Here is a 17652-nt window from a genome sequence, read left to right as displayed (position 1 = left end):
TGTGTAACATTCAGTTTTTATATTCTACTCTCACCCGGTGCCAAAGAATCTTCTAGAACATTAAAACCATTTGGGCTTTAGTGTTACAGAGATCTCTGGCCAATCCTATAATTGGACAAAGGAGGTAACTGGGGGGGCCCCCATATAAAAGGGGATGCCCAACCCTACAGGCTCATTTCATGTTACATTTACCTACCTGCTGCCCTACTAAGGTGGGTTGGGGGGGGGGGGGCAGATAAAGATTCAGGGGTAGAAACCCCCAGTGTGGGGCAGTTGGTGAGTCTATAACAACAAACCATCCCACAATATGTATAAACACAACCCAAGGAAGCTCATTGGCCTCCTGTTTAAGCTGAAATTAAAGGGCAACTAAGTGTCTAACCGTCCCCATTGCTAGAACCCAGCCCCGCCTCTGTCCCCGCCCCCTAGTGATTTTGCCCAGTCTTTGGTGCCTCTGGATCCATCCGAAACTCTTGGTTTTGTTCTTAGTTCGGGCCAAAACACAAAAAGATATATTTTTTTTGGGGGGGGGGGGGGGTAAAACACGGAGACGGAACCCGAGGAATCATCATTCTCATTCATTTCACTTAAAAATAAAAAAAAGCAAATAACATCTGTAGGTATAAAACTGCAGCAGTTATGGGGGGGTTACATGCCGCCCCCTAGAGTCATGGGAAGTGCCGACAATGGACTGACCCAATGGGAGCGCAGCTTTGCCTCCATGGAAGGAATCATGGGTAATTATGTACTACAGTACTGGCGCCATGTAGCCCTTTAGACCACACCCCCGGGTACTGGCTCCTCCCTCCTGCTGACTGTCAGTAGATCTATGGGGGTAGGTCAGCAGTGCAGAGAGCGAAGGGGCTGGGGGGGCGGTTTGATGCCAACGATAGAAACCCTGAGGCGATTGTATGTGCGTGTCTGACGGAGAGATTGGATCAATCTGGGGGGGTTCTTGGAATTGTTCCAATCTGGGGCCCCTCCGGTACCATTGGACCACTCTGCTGTACCCCCGACACAAGTGCAGCTTTGTGCCACAAGCAATACAGACACATTGGGTAAAATCTGGGGGTGGGGGGGGCTGGTTGCCATTACACAGGGGGCGGAACCCACTGAACCCCAAATCTAACGTTAGTTCCCTTATGTACATAAAGCGCCACAACTTGTCTCACCGGCCAATGGCATCGCAGCGAAGACCTATGGCCAGACAGATGTAACAGACACCACGGGGGGTGGGGTTATGGACCAGGGGGGTGGGGTTATGGACCAGGGGGTGGGGTTATGGACCAGGGGGTGGGGTTATGGACCAGGGGGTGGGGTTAGTGGAGCAAACCTTAGTGTGTTATGAGAAAGCAGCAAATTGTCTATAAATAAGAGTTTGTGTAACGAGTCTGTTGATTGGCTGAGCCCGTTGGTTGCTTCTTGCATGTCTCCCTGCACCCCCACGACTCCCGAGGGATTGGGGGGGGCTCTTGTTCACAGCAGAGAGGGGCGCAGGGTAGCGAGAAGGCACTTGTCTGTCACTGAGTGGTATTTGCCCCAAGGCGGGGTCTCTGTACAGCAACTGACCCCCAGCACCTTCAAGTCCCGCCTCCCCGTCGGCCTCACATGAAGCCCAAGATGAAGTCGAGGAGTTCCTGGCGGCTGCTCTGAGGTAGGAAAGTGGCGCTCAGTTCCAACATGGACTCCCGCTTTTCCTTATACACCTGGAAAACCTGCAAAGGAAGAGAAAATGCTGCCATTGGTTCATTGGTTGCTATGGGTTACTGGACCTCTAATACTCTTATTAAATGACTCCCTTCAGGAACTTAACTTGAGTGGATCAGCTAATCAATCCTCTGCCCATTTAGGTGGAAAATAAAAGTCTTTTGACATATCTGCTCAGCAGAGGCGGTATTCCTGCCCAAGGTCTTTGTATTTGGCTCCTCCCACCCCTTCAGGGGAAGTCTTTGGGATGTCCCTAGTGTATTCATGTAATGTATCTACTTGAATGTTAAATCCTTTCCAAACAGTGGGGGACATAAGGCAAAATAATGATATAACTCCTCCCATGAGGAGCCAGGGCTGAAAATACTGAAGATCTCCCTTAGATACTGAGATTACATTAAACTGGGATGTGAAATGAAACTCCATAATAGAGTTGGGGGAGGATACAGGATACCATGATGCTATAAACTCCTCCCAAGAGGAGCCAGGACACTGAAATACAGACGTACAAGCCCTACCACTCCATTTTATTTTCTCGGCGCCCTATTAACATTACATCAAATTGGGATGGTTACATGGAATTCCATAGCAGAGTTATCAGTTAGTGAACAAAGGGTACAATGAGGCTATAACTCCTCCCATGAGGAGCCAGGGCTGAAATACAGAAGAACAAACCCTACCGCTCTGTTATATACTCTCTTCTCCCTTAGATACTGAGATTACATTAAACTAGGATGTTAAATGAAACTCCATAATAGAGTTGGGGGAGAACACAGGATACCACAATGCTATAAACTCCTCCCACGAGGAGCCAGGACACTGAAATACAGAAGTACAAGCCCTACCACTCCATTTTATATCCTCTGCTCCCTACTGACATTGCATCAGATTGGGATGGTTACATGGAATTCCATAGCAGAGTTATCAGTTAGTTGACAAAGGGTACAATGAGGCTATAACTCCTCCCACGAGGAGCCAGGGCTGAAAATACAGAAGAACAAACCCTCCCACGAGGACCCAAGACAGTGAAATAGGAAAGTACAAGCCCTACTATTTCATTATATAGTGATAAGTCTGCTTCTACCATCACTATACAATAAAATGGCAGGGCTTGTACTTCCCGGTTTCGCTGTCTTGGCTCCTCGTGGGAGGAGCAAATGTAAAGGATTTATTAGTAAATACAGAAATCCTTTTTTTCCTGCAATATATTATCATTAAATCTGGGTATTTTTTGATCAGAAGGAAACTTCCCCTTGTTGGTTCTTACAGAGTTAAAGGTACCGGGGCAGCAGCCTGTCAGTTTGGCACAGAGATGCGGCACCCAACACTGACTGCTGATTGGTGGAGCAGGAATGATTCCCGGACGCTGCGGCTTCACCAGTTAATTGCTAATTTACTACAAAGCTTCGTGTCCTCGGAAGGAAAATGATGTTTTTCGCGGCGCATGTTTGAGAACAAAGTGAGACTCCGGCAGCTTATTAGGGGCAGTAAGTGTTCCATTTGTGGTTTATCTCCCCAGACAACTGAGCGTTTATAGCCCCCTGGAGAGGGTCCAAGTGCGCTGGTAATGGAGAGTGGGAACCCGTGTAATTACTGGCACAGAATGTTCCCGAGTCTCTCACTGTCGAGAGGGTTTAAGTCACAGAGCGTTAAAGGGACAATGTCCCTGCTTTATGGCTGAGATTCTAGCTATCTGTATAACAGAGCATTCTGTCACAGTGGCACAGATCCTATCTGATCCCCCCATTGTAAGCAGCAGTCCTGCCCTGCTTTATGGCTGAGATTCTAGCTATCTGTATAACAGAGCATTCTGTCACAGTGGCACAGATCCTATCTGATCCCCCCATTGTAAGCAGCAGTCCTGCCCTGCTTTATGGCTGAGATTCTAGCTATCTGTATAACAGAGCATTCTGTCACAGTGGCACAGATCCTATCTGATCCCCCCATTGTAAGCAGCAGTCCTGCCCTGCTTTATGGCTGAGATTCTAGCTATCTGTATAACAGAGCATTCTGTCACAGTGGCACAGATCCTATCTGATCCCCCCCATTGTAAGCAGCAGTCCTGCCCTGCTTTATGGCTGAGATTCTAGCTATCTGTATAACAGAGCATTCTGTCACAGTGGCACAGATCCTATCTGATCCCCCATTGTAAGCAGCAGTCCTGCCCTGCTTTATGGCTGAGATTCTAGCTATCTGTATAACAGAGCATTCTGTCACAGTGGCACAGATCCTATCTGATCCCCCCATTGTAAGCAGCAGTCCTGCCCTGCTTTATGGCTGAGATTCTAGCTATCTGTATAACAGAGCATTCTGTCACAGTGGCACAGATCCTATCTGATCCCCCCATTGTAAGCAGCAGTCCTGCCCTGCTTTATGGCTGAGATTCTAGCTATCTGTATAACAGAGCATTCTGTCACAGTGGCACAGATCCTATCTGATCCCCCCCCCATTGTAAGCAGCAGTCCTGCCCTGCTTTATGGCTGAGATTCTAGCTATCTGTATAACAGAGCATTCTGTCACAGTGGCACAGATCCTATCTGATCCCCCCATTGTAAGCAGCAGTCCTGCCCTGCTTTATGGCTGAGATTCTAGCTATCTGTATAACAGAGCATTCTGTCACAGTGGCACAGATCCTATCTGATCCCCCCCATTGTAAGCAGCAGTCCTACCCTGCTTTATGGCTGAGATTCTAGCTATCTGTATAACAGAGCATTCTGTCACAGTGGCACAGATCCTATCTGATCCCCCCATTGTAAGCAGCAGTCCTGCCCTGCTTTATGGCTGAGATTCTAGCTATCTGTATAACAGAGCATTCTGTCACAGTGGCACAGATCCTATCTGATCCCCCCATTGTAAGCAGCAGTCCTGCCCTGCTTTATGGCTGAGATTCTAGCTATCTGTATAACAGAGCATTCTGTCACAGTGGCACAGATCCTATCTGATCCCCCCCATTGTAAGCAGCAGTCCTGCCCTGCTTTATGGCTGAGATTCTAGCTATCTGTATAACAGAGCATTCTGTCACAGTGGCACAGATCCTATCTGATCCCCCCCATTGTAAGCAGCAGTCCTGCCCTGCTTTATGGCTGAGATTCTAGCTATCTGTATAACAGAGCATTCTGTCACAGTGGCACAGATCCTATCTGATCCCCCCCCCCATTGTAAGCAGCAGTCCTGCCCTGCTTTATGGCTGAGATTCTAGCTATCTGTATAACAGAGCATTCTGTCACAGTGGCACAGATCCTATCTGATCCCCCATTGTAAGCAGCAGTCCTGCCCTGCTTTATGGCTGAGATTCTAGCTATCTGTATAACAGAGCATTCTGTCACAGTGGCACAGATCCTATCTGATCCCCCCCCCATTGTAAGCAGCAGTCCTGCCCTGCTTTATGGCTGAGATTCTAGCTATCTGTATAACAGAGCATTCTGTCACAGTGGCACAGATCCTATCTGATCCCCCCCCCCATTGTAAGCAGCAGTCCTGCCCTGCTTTATGGCTGAGATTCTAGCTATCTGTATAACAGAGCATTCTGTCACAGTGGCACAGATCCTATCTGATCCCCCCATTGTAAGCAGCAGTCCTGCCCTGCTTTATGGCTGAGATTCTAGCTATCTGTATAACAGAGCATTCTGTCACAGTGGCACAGATCCTATCTGATCCCCCCCCATTGTAAGCAGCAGTCCTGCCCTGCTTTATGGCTGAGATTCTAGCTATCTGTATAACAGAGCATTCTGTCACAGTGGCACAGATCCTATCTGATCCCCCCCATTGTAAGCAGCAGTCCTGCCCTGCTTTATGGCTGGGATTCTAGCTATCTGTATAACAGAGCATTCTGTCACAGTGGCACAGATCCTATCTGATCCCCCCCCATTGTAAGCAGCAGTCCTGCCCTGCTTTATGGCTGAGATTCTAGCTATCTGTATAACAGAGCATTCTGTCACAGTGGCACAGATCCTATCTGATCCCCCCATTGTAAGCAGCAGTCCTGCCCTGCTTTATGGCTGAGATTCTAGCTATCTGTATAACAGAGCATTCTGTCACAGTGGCACAGATCCTATCTGACCCCCCCCCATTGTAAGCAGCAGTCCTGCCCTGCTTTATGGCTGAGATTCTAGCTATCTGTATAACAGAGCATTCTGTCACAGTGGCACAGATCCTATCTGATCCCCCCCCATTGTAAGCAGCAGTCCTGCCCTGCTTTATGGCTGAGATTCTAGCTATCTGTATAACAGAGCATTCTGTCACAGTGGCACAGATCCTATCTGATCCCCCCATTGTAAGCAGCAGTCCTGCCCTGCTTTATGGCTGAGATTCTAGCTATCTGTATAACAGATCCCATGTGGGGGAGACTTGGGGAACTCTGGGACAGATCCGTGCAGCAGAAGGCAGAGCTACTTTATGACAAAAGGCAATTTCTATAATGAAGCTAATTGTTTCCCATGACAATTGTGCAGGAGCAGCAGACAGAGGACAGAGTGGGGTCCCGCGGGGGGGTTGGCAGTGTCTGTATCTCAGTTCATTCGGGGACAGATCTTGTTTTGCTTCTGCTCAATCCCCGTCTCACTGACCCCCACGTTTCCCCCCCCCCCCCCCCCCCCCGGGACTCGGAGCTCCTGATGGAGACGATTCGTCTCAGCGCCTTTAGGTAAAATCTGAGCGGATTTGTCCAACAGAGACTGTCAGGCAGAGAGAGCGCAGGCAGCGAGACTCCCACAGCAACGAGACTATTAATGGGCTCAGACAGACACGGTCCCAGGGGCAGGAGGGTTGTGGCACACGGAAATGTCAGGGGCAGTTAATAGACAAACCCTTAAGCACCCAGATAAATGCCCACGTACAGCATTAACCCTCGCAGGCTGCATTCACTGTAATCTCTTTGCTACTGAAATCGGAGAGAGAAGCACTGGCGCCCCCTGCTGGCCATTACGGGAATATATAAGCTGGTCACTAAGTAACAAGAAACATTCAATAAGAGGGTGCTGGGAGTTACTGGGGGTACATTTAATAAGAGGGTGCTGGGAGTTACTGGGTGTACATTTAATAAGAGGGTGCTGGGAGTTACTGGGGGTACATTTAATAAGAGGGTGCTGGGAGTTACTGGGTGTACATTTAATAAGAGGGTGCTGGGAGTTACTGGGTGTACATTTAATAAGAGGGTGCTGGGAGTTACTGGGAGTACATTTAATAAGAGGGTGCTGGGAGTTACTGGGAGTACATTTAATAAGAGGGTGCTGGGAGTTACTGGGTGTACATTTAATAAGAGGGTGCTGGGAGTTACTGTGTGTACATTTAATAAGAGGGTGCTGGGAGTTACTGGGGGTACATTCAATAAGAGGGTGCTGGGAGTTACTGGGGGTACATTCAATAAGAGGGTGCTGGGAGTTACTGGGTGTACATTTAATAAGAGGGTGCTGAGAGTTACTGTGTGTACATTTAATAAGAGGGTGCTGGGAGTTACTGGGGGTACATTTAATAAGAGGGTGCTGGGAGTTACTGGGGGTACATTTAATAAGAGGGTGCTGAGAGTTACTGTGTATACATTTAATAAGAGGGTGCTGGGAGTTACTGGGGGTACATTTAATAAGAGGGTGCTGGGAGTTACTGGGAGTTACTGGGGGTAAGTGGAATTACCCCTGACAGCTCTCTGTGCCCCGTTCTCTGCCCCGCTGCTCAGGCATTACAAGCAGATCAGCAGCTGCTACATTGTTTCAACAGTCAGAACCAGACGAACAGAACACAGGCAGCTCTGCAACTGGTTAGAATAAGACCCTCCGTTTCTCATCCTAATTTAACTTCCCCTTTAATCTTGCTTTCAGACCCTCAGAACCCAGCGCCGGGCGTAGAATCAAGAACAATTAAAATAATATGGGAAATATATTTACCCCCAGATCCACGAAGGTCTTCACTGCGTTGCGGGCGAGACACAAGGTGGCGCTCTCGGCTGGAGGAAGAAATAAATCTGTCACTTTCGGGTTGGTGGCATTTAATTAAACGTTGTTCCTGGCCGTATCGGCACCTACTGGCCAATGGCATTGCCCCCCTGCTCCCCATCATAGTCGGATTTAAAGAGGACCTACGCTCTGTATAATGAGCCCCCCACCCATTCTTTGCTGCCTGTGTCTCGGGCTTGCAGGTAAGGAGTAGTTTATTCTGCCCCGGGGGGGGGGGGTTAGTTAGTATAGTAAGGAGAATCTGTTTAAATAGTATTTCTAGTTTATAAAATAAACTTAAAGTTAACCTTTAGTATGTTATAGTACAGCCTATTCTAAGCAACTTTTCAATTGGTCTTCATTATTTATTTCTTGAATTATTTGCCTTATTCTTCCAACTCTTCCAAATGGGGGTCACTGACCCCGGCAGCCAAACCCTATTGCTCTGTGAGGCTCCAGTTTTATTGTTATTGTTACTTTTTATTCCTTATCTTTCTATTCAGCCCCTCCCCTATTCATATACCTGTCTCTCATCCAAACCCCTCTCTGGTTGCTAAGGGACCCTAGCAACCAAACAGCTGCTGATACTCCAAACTGGAGAGCTGCTGAACTGAAAATAACTAAAAAAAACTACAAATAAAAAATGAAGACCAATTGCAAATTGTCTCAGAATATTACTCCCTATTACTCCCCCATTTAGGGTTAAATTTAAACCGTTTGCGTAACCGTTTCCCAGCAGGCAGTGGGAGGGACTTACCATAGACGGCGAGCGACCGTTCCGCCCTAGAGATCAGGTACTTGAGGAGACTTTGGGTGAACTCCTTCTCCGGGACGGGGCTGCTGAATGTGAGGGCGAAGGTGCCGGCTGAACTATACGCCTCCAGGATGGGGCCGAGCAGCCGCTGCAGGAAGGCGAGGAACTGCTGCTGCTCCTCACATGGGCTCATCTATGGAACACAAGGGGTTAATCAAAATATGGCCGAGCTGGGGTATTAATGCTCATTACCCCCAAGTACCCGCAGGTCCTTCTCCATCAAGGAATTGCCCCACTCCCCGTACCTTTAGGTAACGGTCCCTCTGCTCTTCCCCAAAGTCGCTGTCCTCATCCTCCTCATCACTTCTCCACGACAGGTGCTCTGCCAGCTTGTTACCCCAGGGCTGATCCGCGAGGCTGGGGCTGGTGTCTTCCTGCTCATCCTGTGGCAAAATATGGGTGTGTCAGAAAGGGGGGTAGGTACAGGGAACTGCCTCCCAGCAGGGCCGGTGGGACTAATACAGTAAAGGAATAGGGGGGGGGGGGCTTAAAGGGAACATAAGGAAGTGCTACTTTACAGAAAGGGGGGTAGGTACAGGGAACTGCCTCCCAGCAGGGCCAGTGGGACTAATACAGTAAAGGAATAGGGGGGGGGGGGGGGCTGAAAGGGAACATAAGGAAGTGCTACTTTACAGAAAGGGGGGTAGGTACAGGGAACTGCCTCCCAGCAGGGCCGGTGGGACTAATACAGTAAAGGAATAGGGGGGGGGGGGGGCTTAAAGGGAACATAAGGAAGTGCTACTTTACAGAAAGGGGAGTAGGTACAGGGAACTGCCTCCCAGCAGGGCCGGTGGGACTAATACAGTAAAGGAATAGGGGGGGGGGCTTAAAGGGAACATAAGGAAGTGCTACTTTACAGAAAGGGGGGTAGGTACAGGGAACTGCCTCCCAGCAGGGCCGGTGGGACTAATACAGTAAAGGAATAGGGGGGGGGGGGCTTAAAGGGAACATAAGGAAGTGCTACTTTACAGAAAGGGGGGTAGGTACAGGGAACAGCCTCCCAGCAGGGCCGGTGGGACTAATACAGTAAAGGAATAGGGGGGGGGGGCTTAAAGGGAACATAAGGAAGTGCTACTTTACAGAAAGGGGGGTAGGTACAGGGAACTGCCTCCCAGCAGGGCCGGTGGGACTAATACAGTAAAGGAATAGGGGGGGGGGCTGAAAGAGAACATAAGGAAGTGCTACTTTACAGAAAGGGGGGTAGGTACAGGGAACAGCCTCCCAGCAGGGCCAGTGGGACTAATACAGTAAAGGAATGGGGGGGGGGCTGAAAGGGAACATAAGGAAGTGCTACTTTACAGAAAGGGGGGTAGGTACAGGGAACAGCCTCCCAGCAGGGCCGGTGGGACTAATACAGTAAAGGAATAGGGGGGGGGGGCTGAAAGGGAACATAAGGAAGTGCTACTTTACAGAAAGGGGAGTAGGTACAGGGAACTGCCTCCCAGCAGGGCCGGTGGGACTAATACAGTAAAGGAATGGGGGGGGGGTGAAAGGGAACATAAGGAAGTGCTACTTTACAGAAAGGGGGGTAGGTACAGGGAACTGCCTCCCAGCAGGGCCGGTGGGACTAATACAGTAAAGGAATAGGGGGGGGGGGCTGAAAGGGAACATAAGGAAGTGCTACTTTACAGAAAGGGGAGTAGGTACAGGGAACAGCCTCCCAGCAGGGCCGGTGGGACTAATACAGTAAAGGAATGGGGGGGGGGGGGCTGAAAGGGAACATAAGGAAGTGCTACTTTACAGAAAGGGGAGTAGGTACAGGGAACAGCCTCCCAGCAGGGCCGGTGGGACTAATACAGTAAAGGAATGGGGGGGGGGGCTGAAAGGGAACATAAGGAAGTGCTACTTTACAGAAAGGGGGGTAGGTACAGGGAACAGCCTCCCAGCAGGGCCGGTGGGACTAATACAGTAAAGGAATAGGGGGGGGGGCTGAAAGGGAACATAAGGAAGTGCTACTTTACAGAAAGGGGAGTAGGTACAGGGAACTGCCTCCCAGCAGGGCCGGTGGGACTAATACAGTAAAGGAATAGGGGGGGGAACTGAAAGGGAACATAAGGAAGTGCTACTTTACAGAAAGGGGGGTAGGTACAGGGAACAGCCTCCCAGCAGGGCCGGTGGGACTAATACAGTAAAGGAATAGGGGGGGGGGGCTGAAAGGGAACATAAGGAAGTGCTACTTTACAGAAAGGGGGGTAGGTACAGGGAACAGCCTCCCAGCAGGGCCGGTGGGACTAATACAGTAAAGGAATAGGGGGGGGGGCTGAAAGGGAACATAAGGAAGTGCTACTTTACAGAAAGGGGAGTAGGTACAGGGAACTGCCTCCCAGCAGGGCCGGTGGGACTAATACAGTAAAGGAATAGGGGGGGGAACTGAAAGGGAACATAAGGAAGTGCTACTTTACAGAAAGGGGGGTAGGTACAGGGAACAGCCTCCCAGCAGGGCCGGTGGGACTAATACAGTAAAGGAATAGGGGGGGGGGGCTGAAAGGGAACATAAGGAAGTGCTACTTTACAGAAAGGGGGGTAGGTACAGGGAACAGCCTCCCAGCAGGGCCGGTGGGACTAATACAGTAAAGGAATAGGGGGGGGAACTGAAAGGGAACATAAGGAAGTGCTACTTTACAGAAAGGGGGGTAGGTACAGGGAACAGCCTCCCAGCAGGGCCGGTGGGACTAATACAGTAAAGGAATAGGGGGGGGGGCTGAAAGGGAACATAAGGAAGTGCTACTTTAGAGAAAGGGGGGTAGGTACAGGGAACAGCCTCCCAGCAGGGCCGGTGGGACTAATACAGTAAATAAGATGGCGGCCAACGTTCCCAGCAGACCCTACACATATACGCAGACCCCCGTGCCCCCCTCACCTCTGCTACCAGGAGAATCCCATAGGAGATCATTCTCTGCACGGCTTCATTGCAGACCTGGTAGAACATCTGACAGGGCTGGAAGACAAGAGACAGTCAGTTAGAGACAGACCCCGGGGCCCATAGGGACACACACTGATGGAAAGCCCCAGTGTCTGAATTTGCCCCAGGTCCAAAAACCTAAATGCCCCTCGCAAAGGTTCCTGGTCCTACTGTGCATTACTATAGCCAGCCAGCAGGGGGCACCACTTCAGCTCAGTCATGGCCCCTCCCTCCAACCATCCTCTGTCTCCCCGGCTCATAATCACATGAACAAAATAAACCAAATTAAACCCCAATAACAGAAATAACTAGAGAGGAATCAGTGACTGTACAAGCGGCGCCACACTGCCCCCTGCTGGAGATCTGCTGTAATAACCATCAGGGCCTGCAGTGCTGCACAGACGCCCGCTGGGTTATATAGAGAGATGGATAAAAATCAATTAAAATATAAAATAGATTTAAAAAGAAAATGAAGACCAACTGCAAAGCTGCTCAGAGCCTTAGCTTTGAACTGAAGCCATTTAAAGGTACCCACCTTCTTAACACCATGGTGGGAAGCGCCATACTGCCCCCCACCCTGACAGTAAAACAGACCCCGCCCCCTCCCACCCCACAATTCTCACCTTACCAGAGCAATAACCCCCTCATTGGACAGGAGGTAGCACAAGGCGGTGGCGCTGCGGATCAGTCGCTCCTGGCTGATGGCGCCGTCGGAAGAACCGTTTGTCCGCTCCGAGCTTTTCCGTCTCAGTTCCGAGTAGAGGCTGCAGGCTGAACCGACAGAACCAGCAAAGGGTTAATGGATTTGAGTCTTTTTGCAACCCCAGTAACTATGCTCAGGGAAACAGGGCAGGACACAAATGGGCCAGCAGGGGGAGCTGCTGAGTGTTTAACTGCACCTACATCTCCCCTAGTTGCTCCTTAATCACATGATCTGCCTATAAGCAAGGGGGTAACTAATGGGGGCAAGGAAAATTAACTCCCCCCCCCCCCATTAACCAATGAATAAACCAAAGAATTGCAGCCCCACCCACCCCCATTAGCCAATTGCTTACCCACTACCGCTTCGGTGAAGTAAACATGGAGAAGGCCGTTGCTGTAGTAGTTGAGCTCGAACACGGCCGGGATGTGGGTGTTGGGCGCAATGAAGAACTCGCTGCTGGTGTGGGTGATGTTGGCCGAGTTGCCCAAGAGCTGGATGGCGTGCATCACTACGTCCTCCGAGTTCCCCGAGAAGCCCAAGTCGAAATCCCGCGCCAACACCTCCTCCTTCATAGAGAAGAAATCTTCCACCAATAGGGAGAGGTGAACGCCCTGGGGTTTGGGGGGGCAAAAGGGTTAAATTACACTGGAGACAGAGAAACCAGAAATATACCCCCCCCCCCCCACCTTCTGTCTCTCATCCCCTCTCCTATCCTTTTCTATTCCCCCCCCCCCAACTGTTTGGCCTTACTCCCCCCCATCCTCCCTCTTCTCCCCCCTTCTATATTTCCCCTCTCCCCCATTTGTCTCTCTACTCCCCGAACCCCCTTTCCCTTCCCCTCTCTCCTTCTGTCTCTCATCCCCTCTCCTTTCCTTTTCTATTCCCCCCCCCAACTGTTTGGCCTTACTCCCCCCCATCCTCCCTCTTCTCCCCCCTTCTATATTTCCCCTCTCCCCCCATTTGTCTCTCTACTCCCCGAACCCCCTTTCCCTTCCCCTCTCTCCTTCTGTCTCTCATCCCCTCTCCTTTCCTTTTCTATTCCCCCCCCCAACTGTTTGGCCTTACTCCCCCCCATCCTCCCTCTTCTCCCCCTTCTATATTTCCCCTCTCCCCCCATTTGTCCTCTACTCCCCGAACCCCCTTTCCCTTCCCCTCTCTCCTTCTGTCTCTCATCCCCTCTCCTTTCCTTTTCTATTCCCCCCCCCAACTGTTTGGCCTTACTCCCCCCCATCCTCCCTCTTCTCCCCCCTTCTATATTTCCCCTCTCCCCCCATTTGTCTCTCCCCGAACCCCCTTTCCCTTCCCCTCTCTCCTTCTGTCTCTCATCCCCTCTCCTTTCCTTTTCTATTCCCCCCCCCCCCCAACTGTTTGGCCTTACTCCCCCCCCATCCTCCCTCTTCTCCCCCCATTTGTCTCTCTACTCCCCGAACCCCCTTTCCCTTCCCCTCTCTCCTTCTGTCTCTCATCCCCTCTCCTTTCCTTTTCTATTCCCCCCCCAACTGTTTGGCCTTACTCCCCCCATCCTCCCTCTTCTCCCCCCTTCTATATTTCCCCTCTCCCCCCATTTGTCTCTCCCCCGAACCCCCTTTCCCTTCCCCTCTCTCCTTCTGTCTCTCATCCCCTCTCCTTTCCTTTTCTATTCCCCCCCCAACTGTTTGGCCTTACTCCCCCCCCATCCTCCCTCTTCTCCCCCCTTCTATATTTCCCCTCTCCCCCCATTTGTCTCTCCCCGAACCCCCTTTCCCTTTCCCTCTCTCCTTCTGTCTCTCATCCCCTCTCCTTTCCTTTTCTATTCCCCCCCCAACTGTTTGGCCTTACTCCCCCCCATCCTCCCTCTTCTCCCCCCTTCTATATTTCCCCTCTCCCCCCATTTGTCTCTCTACTCCCCGAACCCCCTTTCCCTTCCCCTCTCTCCTTCTGTCTCTCATCCCCTCTCCTTTCCTTTTCTATTCCCCCCCCCCAACTGTTTGGCCTTACCCCCCCCCCATCCTCCCTCTTCTCCCCCCTTCTATATTTCCCCTCTCCCCCCATTTGTCTCTCTACTCCCCGAACCCCCTTTCCCTTCCCCTCATCCCCTCTCCTTTCCTTTTCTATTCCCCCCCCCCAACTGTTTGGCCTTACCCCCCCCCATCCTCCCTCTTCTCCCCCCTTCTATATTTCCCCTCCCCCCATTTGTCTCTCTACTCCCCGAACCCCCTTTCCCTTCCCCTCTCTCCTTCTGTCTCTCATCCCCTCTCCTTTCCTTTTCTATTCCCCCCCCCAACTGTTTGGCCTTACTCCCCCCATCCTCCCTCTTCTCCCCCTTCTATATTTCCCCTCTCCCCCCATTTGTCTCTCTACTCCCCGAACCCCCTTTCCCTTCCCCTCTCTCCTTCTGTCTCTCATCCCCTCTCCTTTCCTTTTCTATTCCCCCCCCCCCCAACTGTTTGGCCTTACCCCCCCCCATCCTCCCTCTTCTCCCCCTTCTATATTTCCCCTCTCCCCCCATTTGTCTCTCTACTCCCGAACCCCTTTCCCTTCCCTCTCTCCTTCTGTCTCTCATCCCCTTTCCTTTTCTATTCCCCCCCCCAACTGTTTGGCCTTACTCCCCCCCATCCTCCCTCTTCTCCCCCTTCTATATTTCCCCTCTCCCCCCATTTGTCTCTCTACTCCCCGAACCCCCTTTCCCTTCCCCTCTCTCCTTCTGTCTCTCATCCCCTCTCCTTTCCTTTTCTATTCCCCCCCCCCAACTGTTTGGCCTTACTCCCCCCATCCTCCCTCTTCTCCCCCCTTCTATATTTCCCCTCTCCCCCCATTTGTCTCTCTACTCCCCGAACCCCCTTTCCCTTCCCCTCATCCCCTCTCCTTTCCTTTTCTATTCCCCCCCCCAACTGTTTGGCCTTACTCCCCCCCATCCTCCCTCTTCTCCCCCTTCTATATTTCCCCTCTCCCCCCATTTGTCTCTCTACTCCCCGAACCCCCTTTCCCTTCCCCTCTCTCCTTCTGTCTCTCATCCCCTCTCCTTTCCTTTTCTATTCCCCCCCCCAACTATTTGGCCTTACCCCCCCCCCATCCCCCCCTTCTCTCTAACAGGAGGGCCCACCTCCCATTACACACTAATGTACTGCCAGAGAAGCAGAAGCCGATTGGCCAGTAGAGGCGTCAGTCAGACTCACCTGGCGGTACCTGTAGAGCAGCAGACAGGAGACGATGTGGGTGGACATGACAGCGCAGCACCTATCAGCACCTGGGGGGGGGGGGGAGCAGTAAATCAGTTTACCAAGCTGTACCCCATTATTAACTGGCACTGCCCCCCAAACTGGCACATGTATAACTGGGTAGGAGAGTGGTACCTCCCCATGAATGAGAATGAGCCCTAATGCCCCGCCTATGCACATAATTAGTGGTTCTTACTAAAAAGCACGTGATTGGCCAAGTTGGTGATCATCTGCCTCCTGAGTGGCTCCTCCTGCACATTCCTGGGTCCTGGGTGCAGCGCTGCCTCCCCATCATGCACTGCGTCCTGGGGTCTGGGGGCACAAACACACAACATGCCCTTATGGCTACACTGCATACATAAGGGGAGGAGCTGCCTAAGCCACTCCCAGAAGGCGGGACTCACCTGGCAGAGAGGATGCTGGGTAGAAGCACTTGCTTGAGGCACAGCGGGGGCAGGAATGGCTTCTGTTCCTGGGTTTCTAGATATTCCTGGAAAGCGAAAAAAATAACGTGGAAACCTTAAAAAGTAGATTCCCAGCTGCTGGGGGTCTATCCCATAATGCACTGTAACTAGACACGCCCCTTGTTTGTCCCTTAGGCACCACTTGTGCCAATACCAGTGGGGGTGGCAACTCCCGGCATGCCTCCAACAACAGTGGGACAAACTGGTTACCAACAAAAGACCCTGCCTCCCTGGCTGTTGATAGGCTGGGAGACAGCTGCAGTACCGCCTCCCACCACTACAGCCAGAGGCCAGGGCTTCCCATAGGGCTGCACAGAACAGCGCCCCCATCGGATGGGAGAACATTTCCGCCCCTGGGGACTCACTGACCTTCAAGGAAAACGGTTGCGCAAAATCCACTCGCACGCAGCCGTAGTTCTTCCGCAGCATCCGCAGAACCCCCCGCGCCACGCTCCACAGGCTTTCGTCCTTTTTGGGTTTGCCCTTAGAACCAATACAGATAGCGACGTGTAAATTTGTTATATTTCTACCATAAAATCTGCCTTATAAAGACGGGAAGAAATTCCGCCTGGAAATATCTAGATATAAGGCAAACTATCAGCATTTCATCTTTCTTTAAAGGGGAACTAAACCAGGCATAACAAAGAGGGAGGAGCATATTATACAGAGGGTAACATTAGTCCCTTTCCAATAGGCCCAAGCAGGAAAGTAGCCCCTGGCTCTGATTGGCAGCTGAAATGATGAACGCAATGCTCTGATTGGCTACTGTGTCTCAAGCAGATAATTAGTGGAATTAAAGGCAGCAGAGAAATGAAGTTGCCCCTATTGCCCCGCCCCCTGGGGACTCACCAGCTGCTCGCTATTGTAATGCCCCTCGATGATCCGGTCGTAGGAGATGCCCACGGGCACGATGAGGACGTCGGGGACGGAGCTTTTGCCCACAGTGTCCACAATGACGGACAGGAGCCCGGCCCGACCGCACGCAGTCTTTCCGCTACGGGACCGGGTCCCCTCCAGGAATATCTCCAGGAACTGGTGCTGACACAGCAGCTCCTCCACATACTGAAACCCAAACAGCTCCGGTCACAGGGGCATTCAGAACCGACCCAGCCCCACAGTGCTTATTTACCCCCCCCCCCCATGTACTTGCCCCATACATTCCTCGGTTCCAGTTACAGGAGCCAATAGGGGACACTTACCCCCTGCAGCAGAGAGCGATACAGAACATCCTTCTTCCCATCCGGGGTCTCGTCCAGTTTGCGCCGTATGAAAAAACCTCCCAACAGATGAATTAAGGTGCTGCCGAGCGAGAAAGTGACTGTTACATAAATCAGCAGGAACGGCCCTGTAACGTTACATCTGCCCCCTGAGATGGGGGTATTGGGGAGAGGGGTACTGAGCTGGAGGTGGGGTATTGGGGAGGGGGGTACTGAGCTGGAGGTGGGGATATTGGGGAGGGGTACTGACCTGAAGGGGGGGTATTGGGGAGGGGGTACTGAGCTGGAGGTGGGGTATTGGGGAGGGGGGTACTGAGCTGGGAGGGGTGGGGATATTGGGGAGGGGTACTGACCTGAAGGGGGGGTATTGGGGAGGGGTACTGAGCTGGAGGTGGGGTATTGGGGAGGGGGTACTGAGCTGGAGGTGGGGATATTGGGGGGGGGGTACTGAGCTGGAGATATTGGGGAGGGGGGGTACTGACATGAAGATGTGGGCATTTGGGGGGGTACTGACCTGAAGATGGGGATATGGGGAGGTACTGACCTGAAGGTGGGGGTATTGGGAAGGGGGGTACTGAGCTAGAGTTGGGGGTATTGGGGAGGTACTGACCTGAAGATGGGGATATGGGGGGGGGTACTGACCTGAAGGTGGGGATATGGGGGGGAGGGGGGTAATGACCTGAAGGTGGGGATATGGGGGGGAAGGGGGTACTGACCTGAA

General features: G+C 51.7%; 1 protein-coding gene across 2 annotated transcripts in view; it reads right to left on the bottom strand.

Annotated features, from left to right (window-relative positions):
• Positions 1 to 563: 563 nt before the first annotated feature.
• The window catches only part of gpam (glycerol-3-phosphate acyltransferase, mitochondrial), a 30568-nt gene continuing 13479 nt past the window's right edge, over positions 564 to 17652 (bottom strand). For both annotated transcript variants that reach the window (XM_031905192.1, NM_001079096.1), the window contains 13 exon segments: positions 16914 to 17013; positions 16564 to 16776; positions 16084 to 16197; positions 15655 to 15740; positions 15447 to 15562; positions 15209 to 15279; positions 12406 to 12664; positions 11979 to 12121; positions 11309 to 11386; positions 8694 to 8831; positions 8392 to 8581; positions 7587 to 7645; positions 564 to 1715 (listed from right to left, as the gene is read on the bottom strand). In XM_031905192.1, coding sequence (XP_031761052.1) covers positions 1605 to 1715; positions 7587 to 7645; positions 8392 to 8581; positions 8694 to 8831; positions 11309 to 11386; positions 11979 to 12121; positions 12406 to 12664; positions 15209 to 15279; positions 15447 to 15562; positions 15655 to 15740; positions 16084 to 16197; positions 16564 to 16776; positions 16914 to 17013 — 1678 coding nt within the window. In that variant the 3' untranslated portion in view covers positions 564 to 1604.

The sequence above is a fragment of the Xenopus tropicalis genome, chromosome 7, assembly GCF_000004195.4.
Source record: "Xenopus tropicalis strain Nigerian chromosome 7, UCB_Xtro_10.0, whole genome shotgun sequence".
In the NCBI taxonomy this organism is placed as follows: Eukaryota; Metazoa; Chordata; class Amphibia; order Anura; family Pipidae; genus Xenopus; species Xenopus tropicalis.
This window is presented reverse-complemented; position numbering and strand designations above follow the sequence as displayed.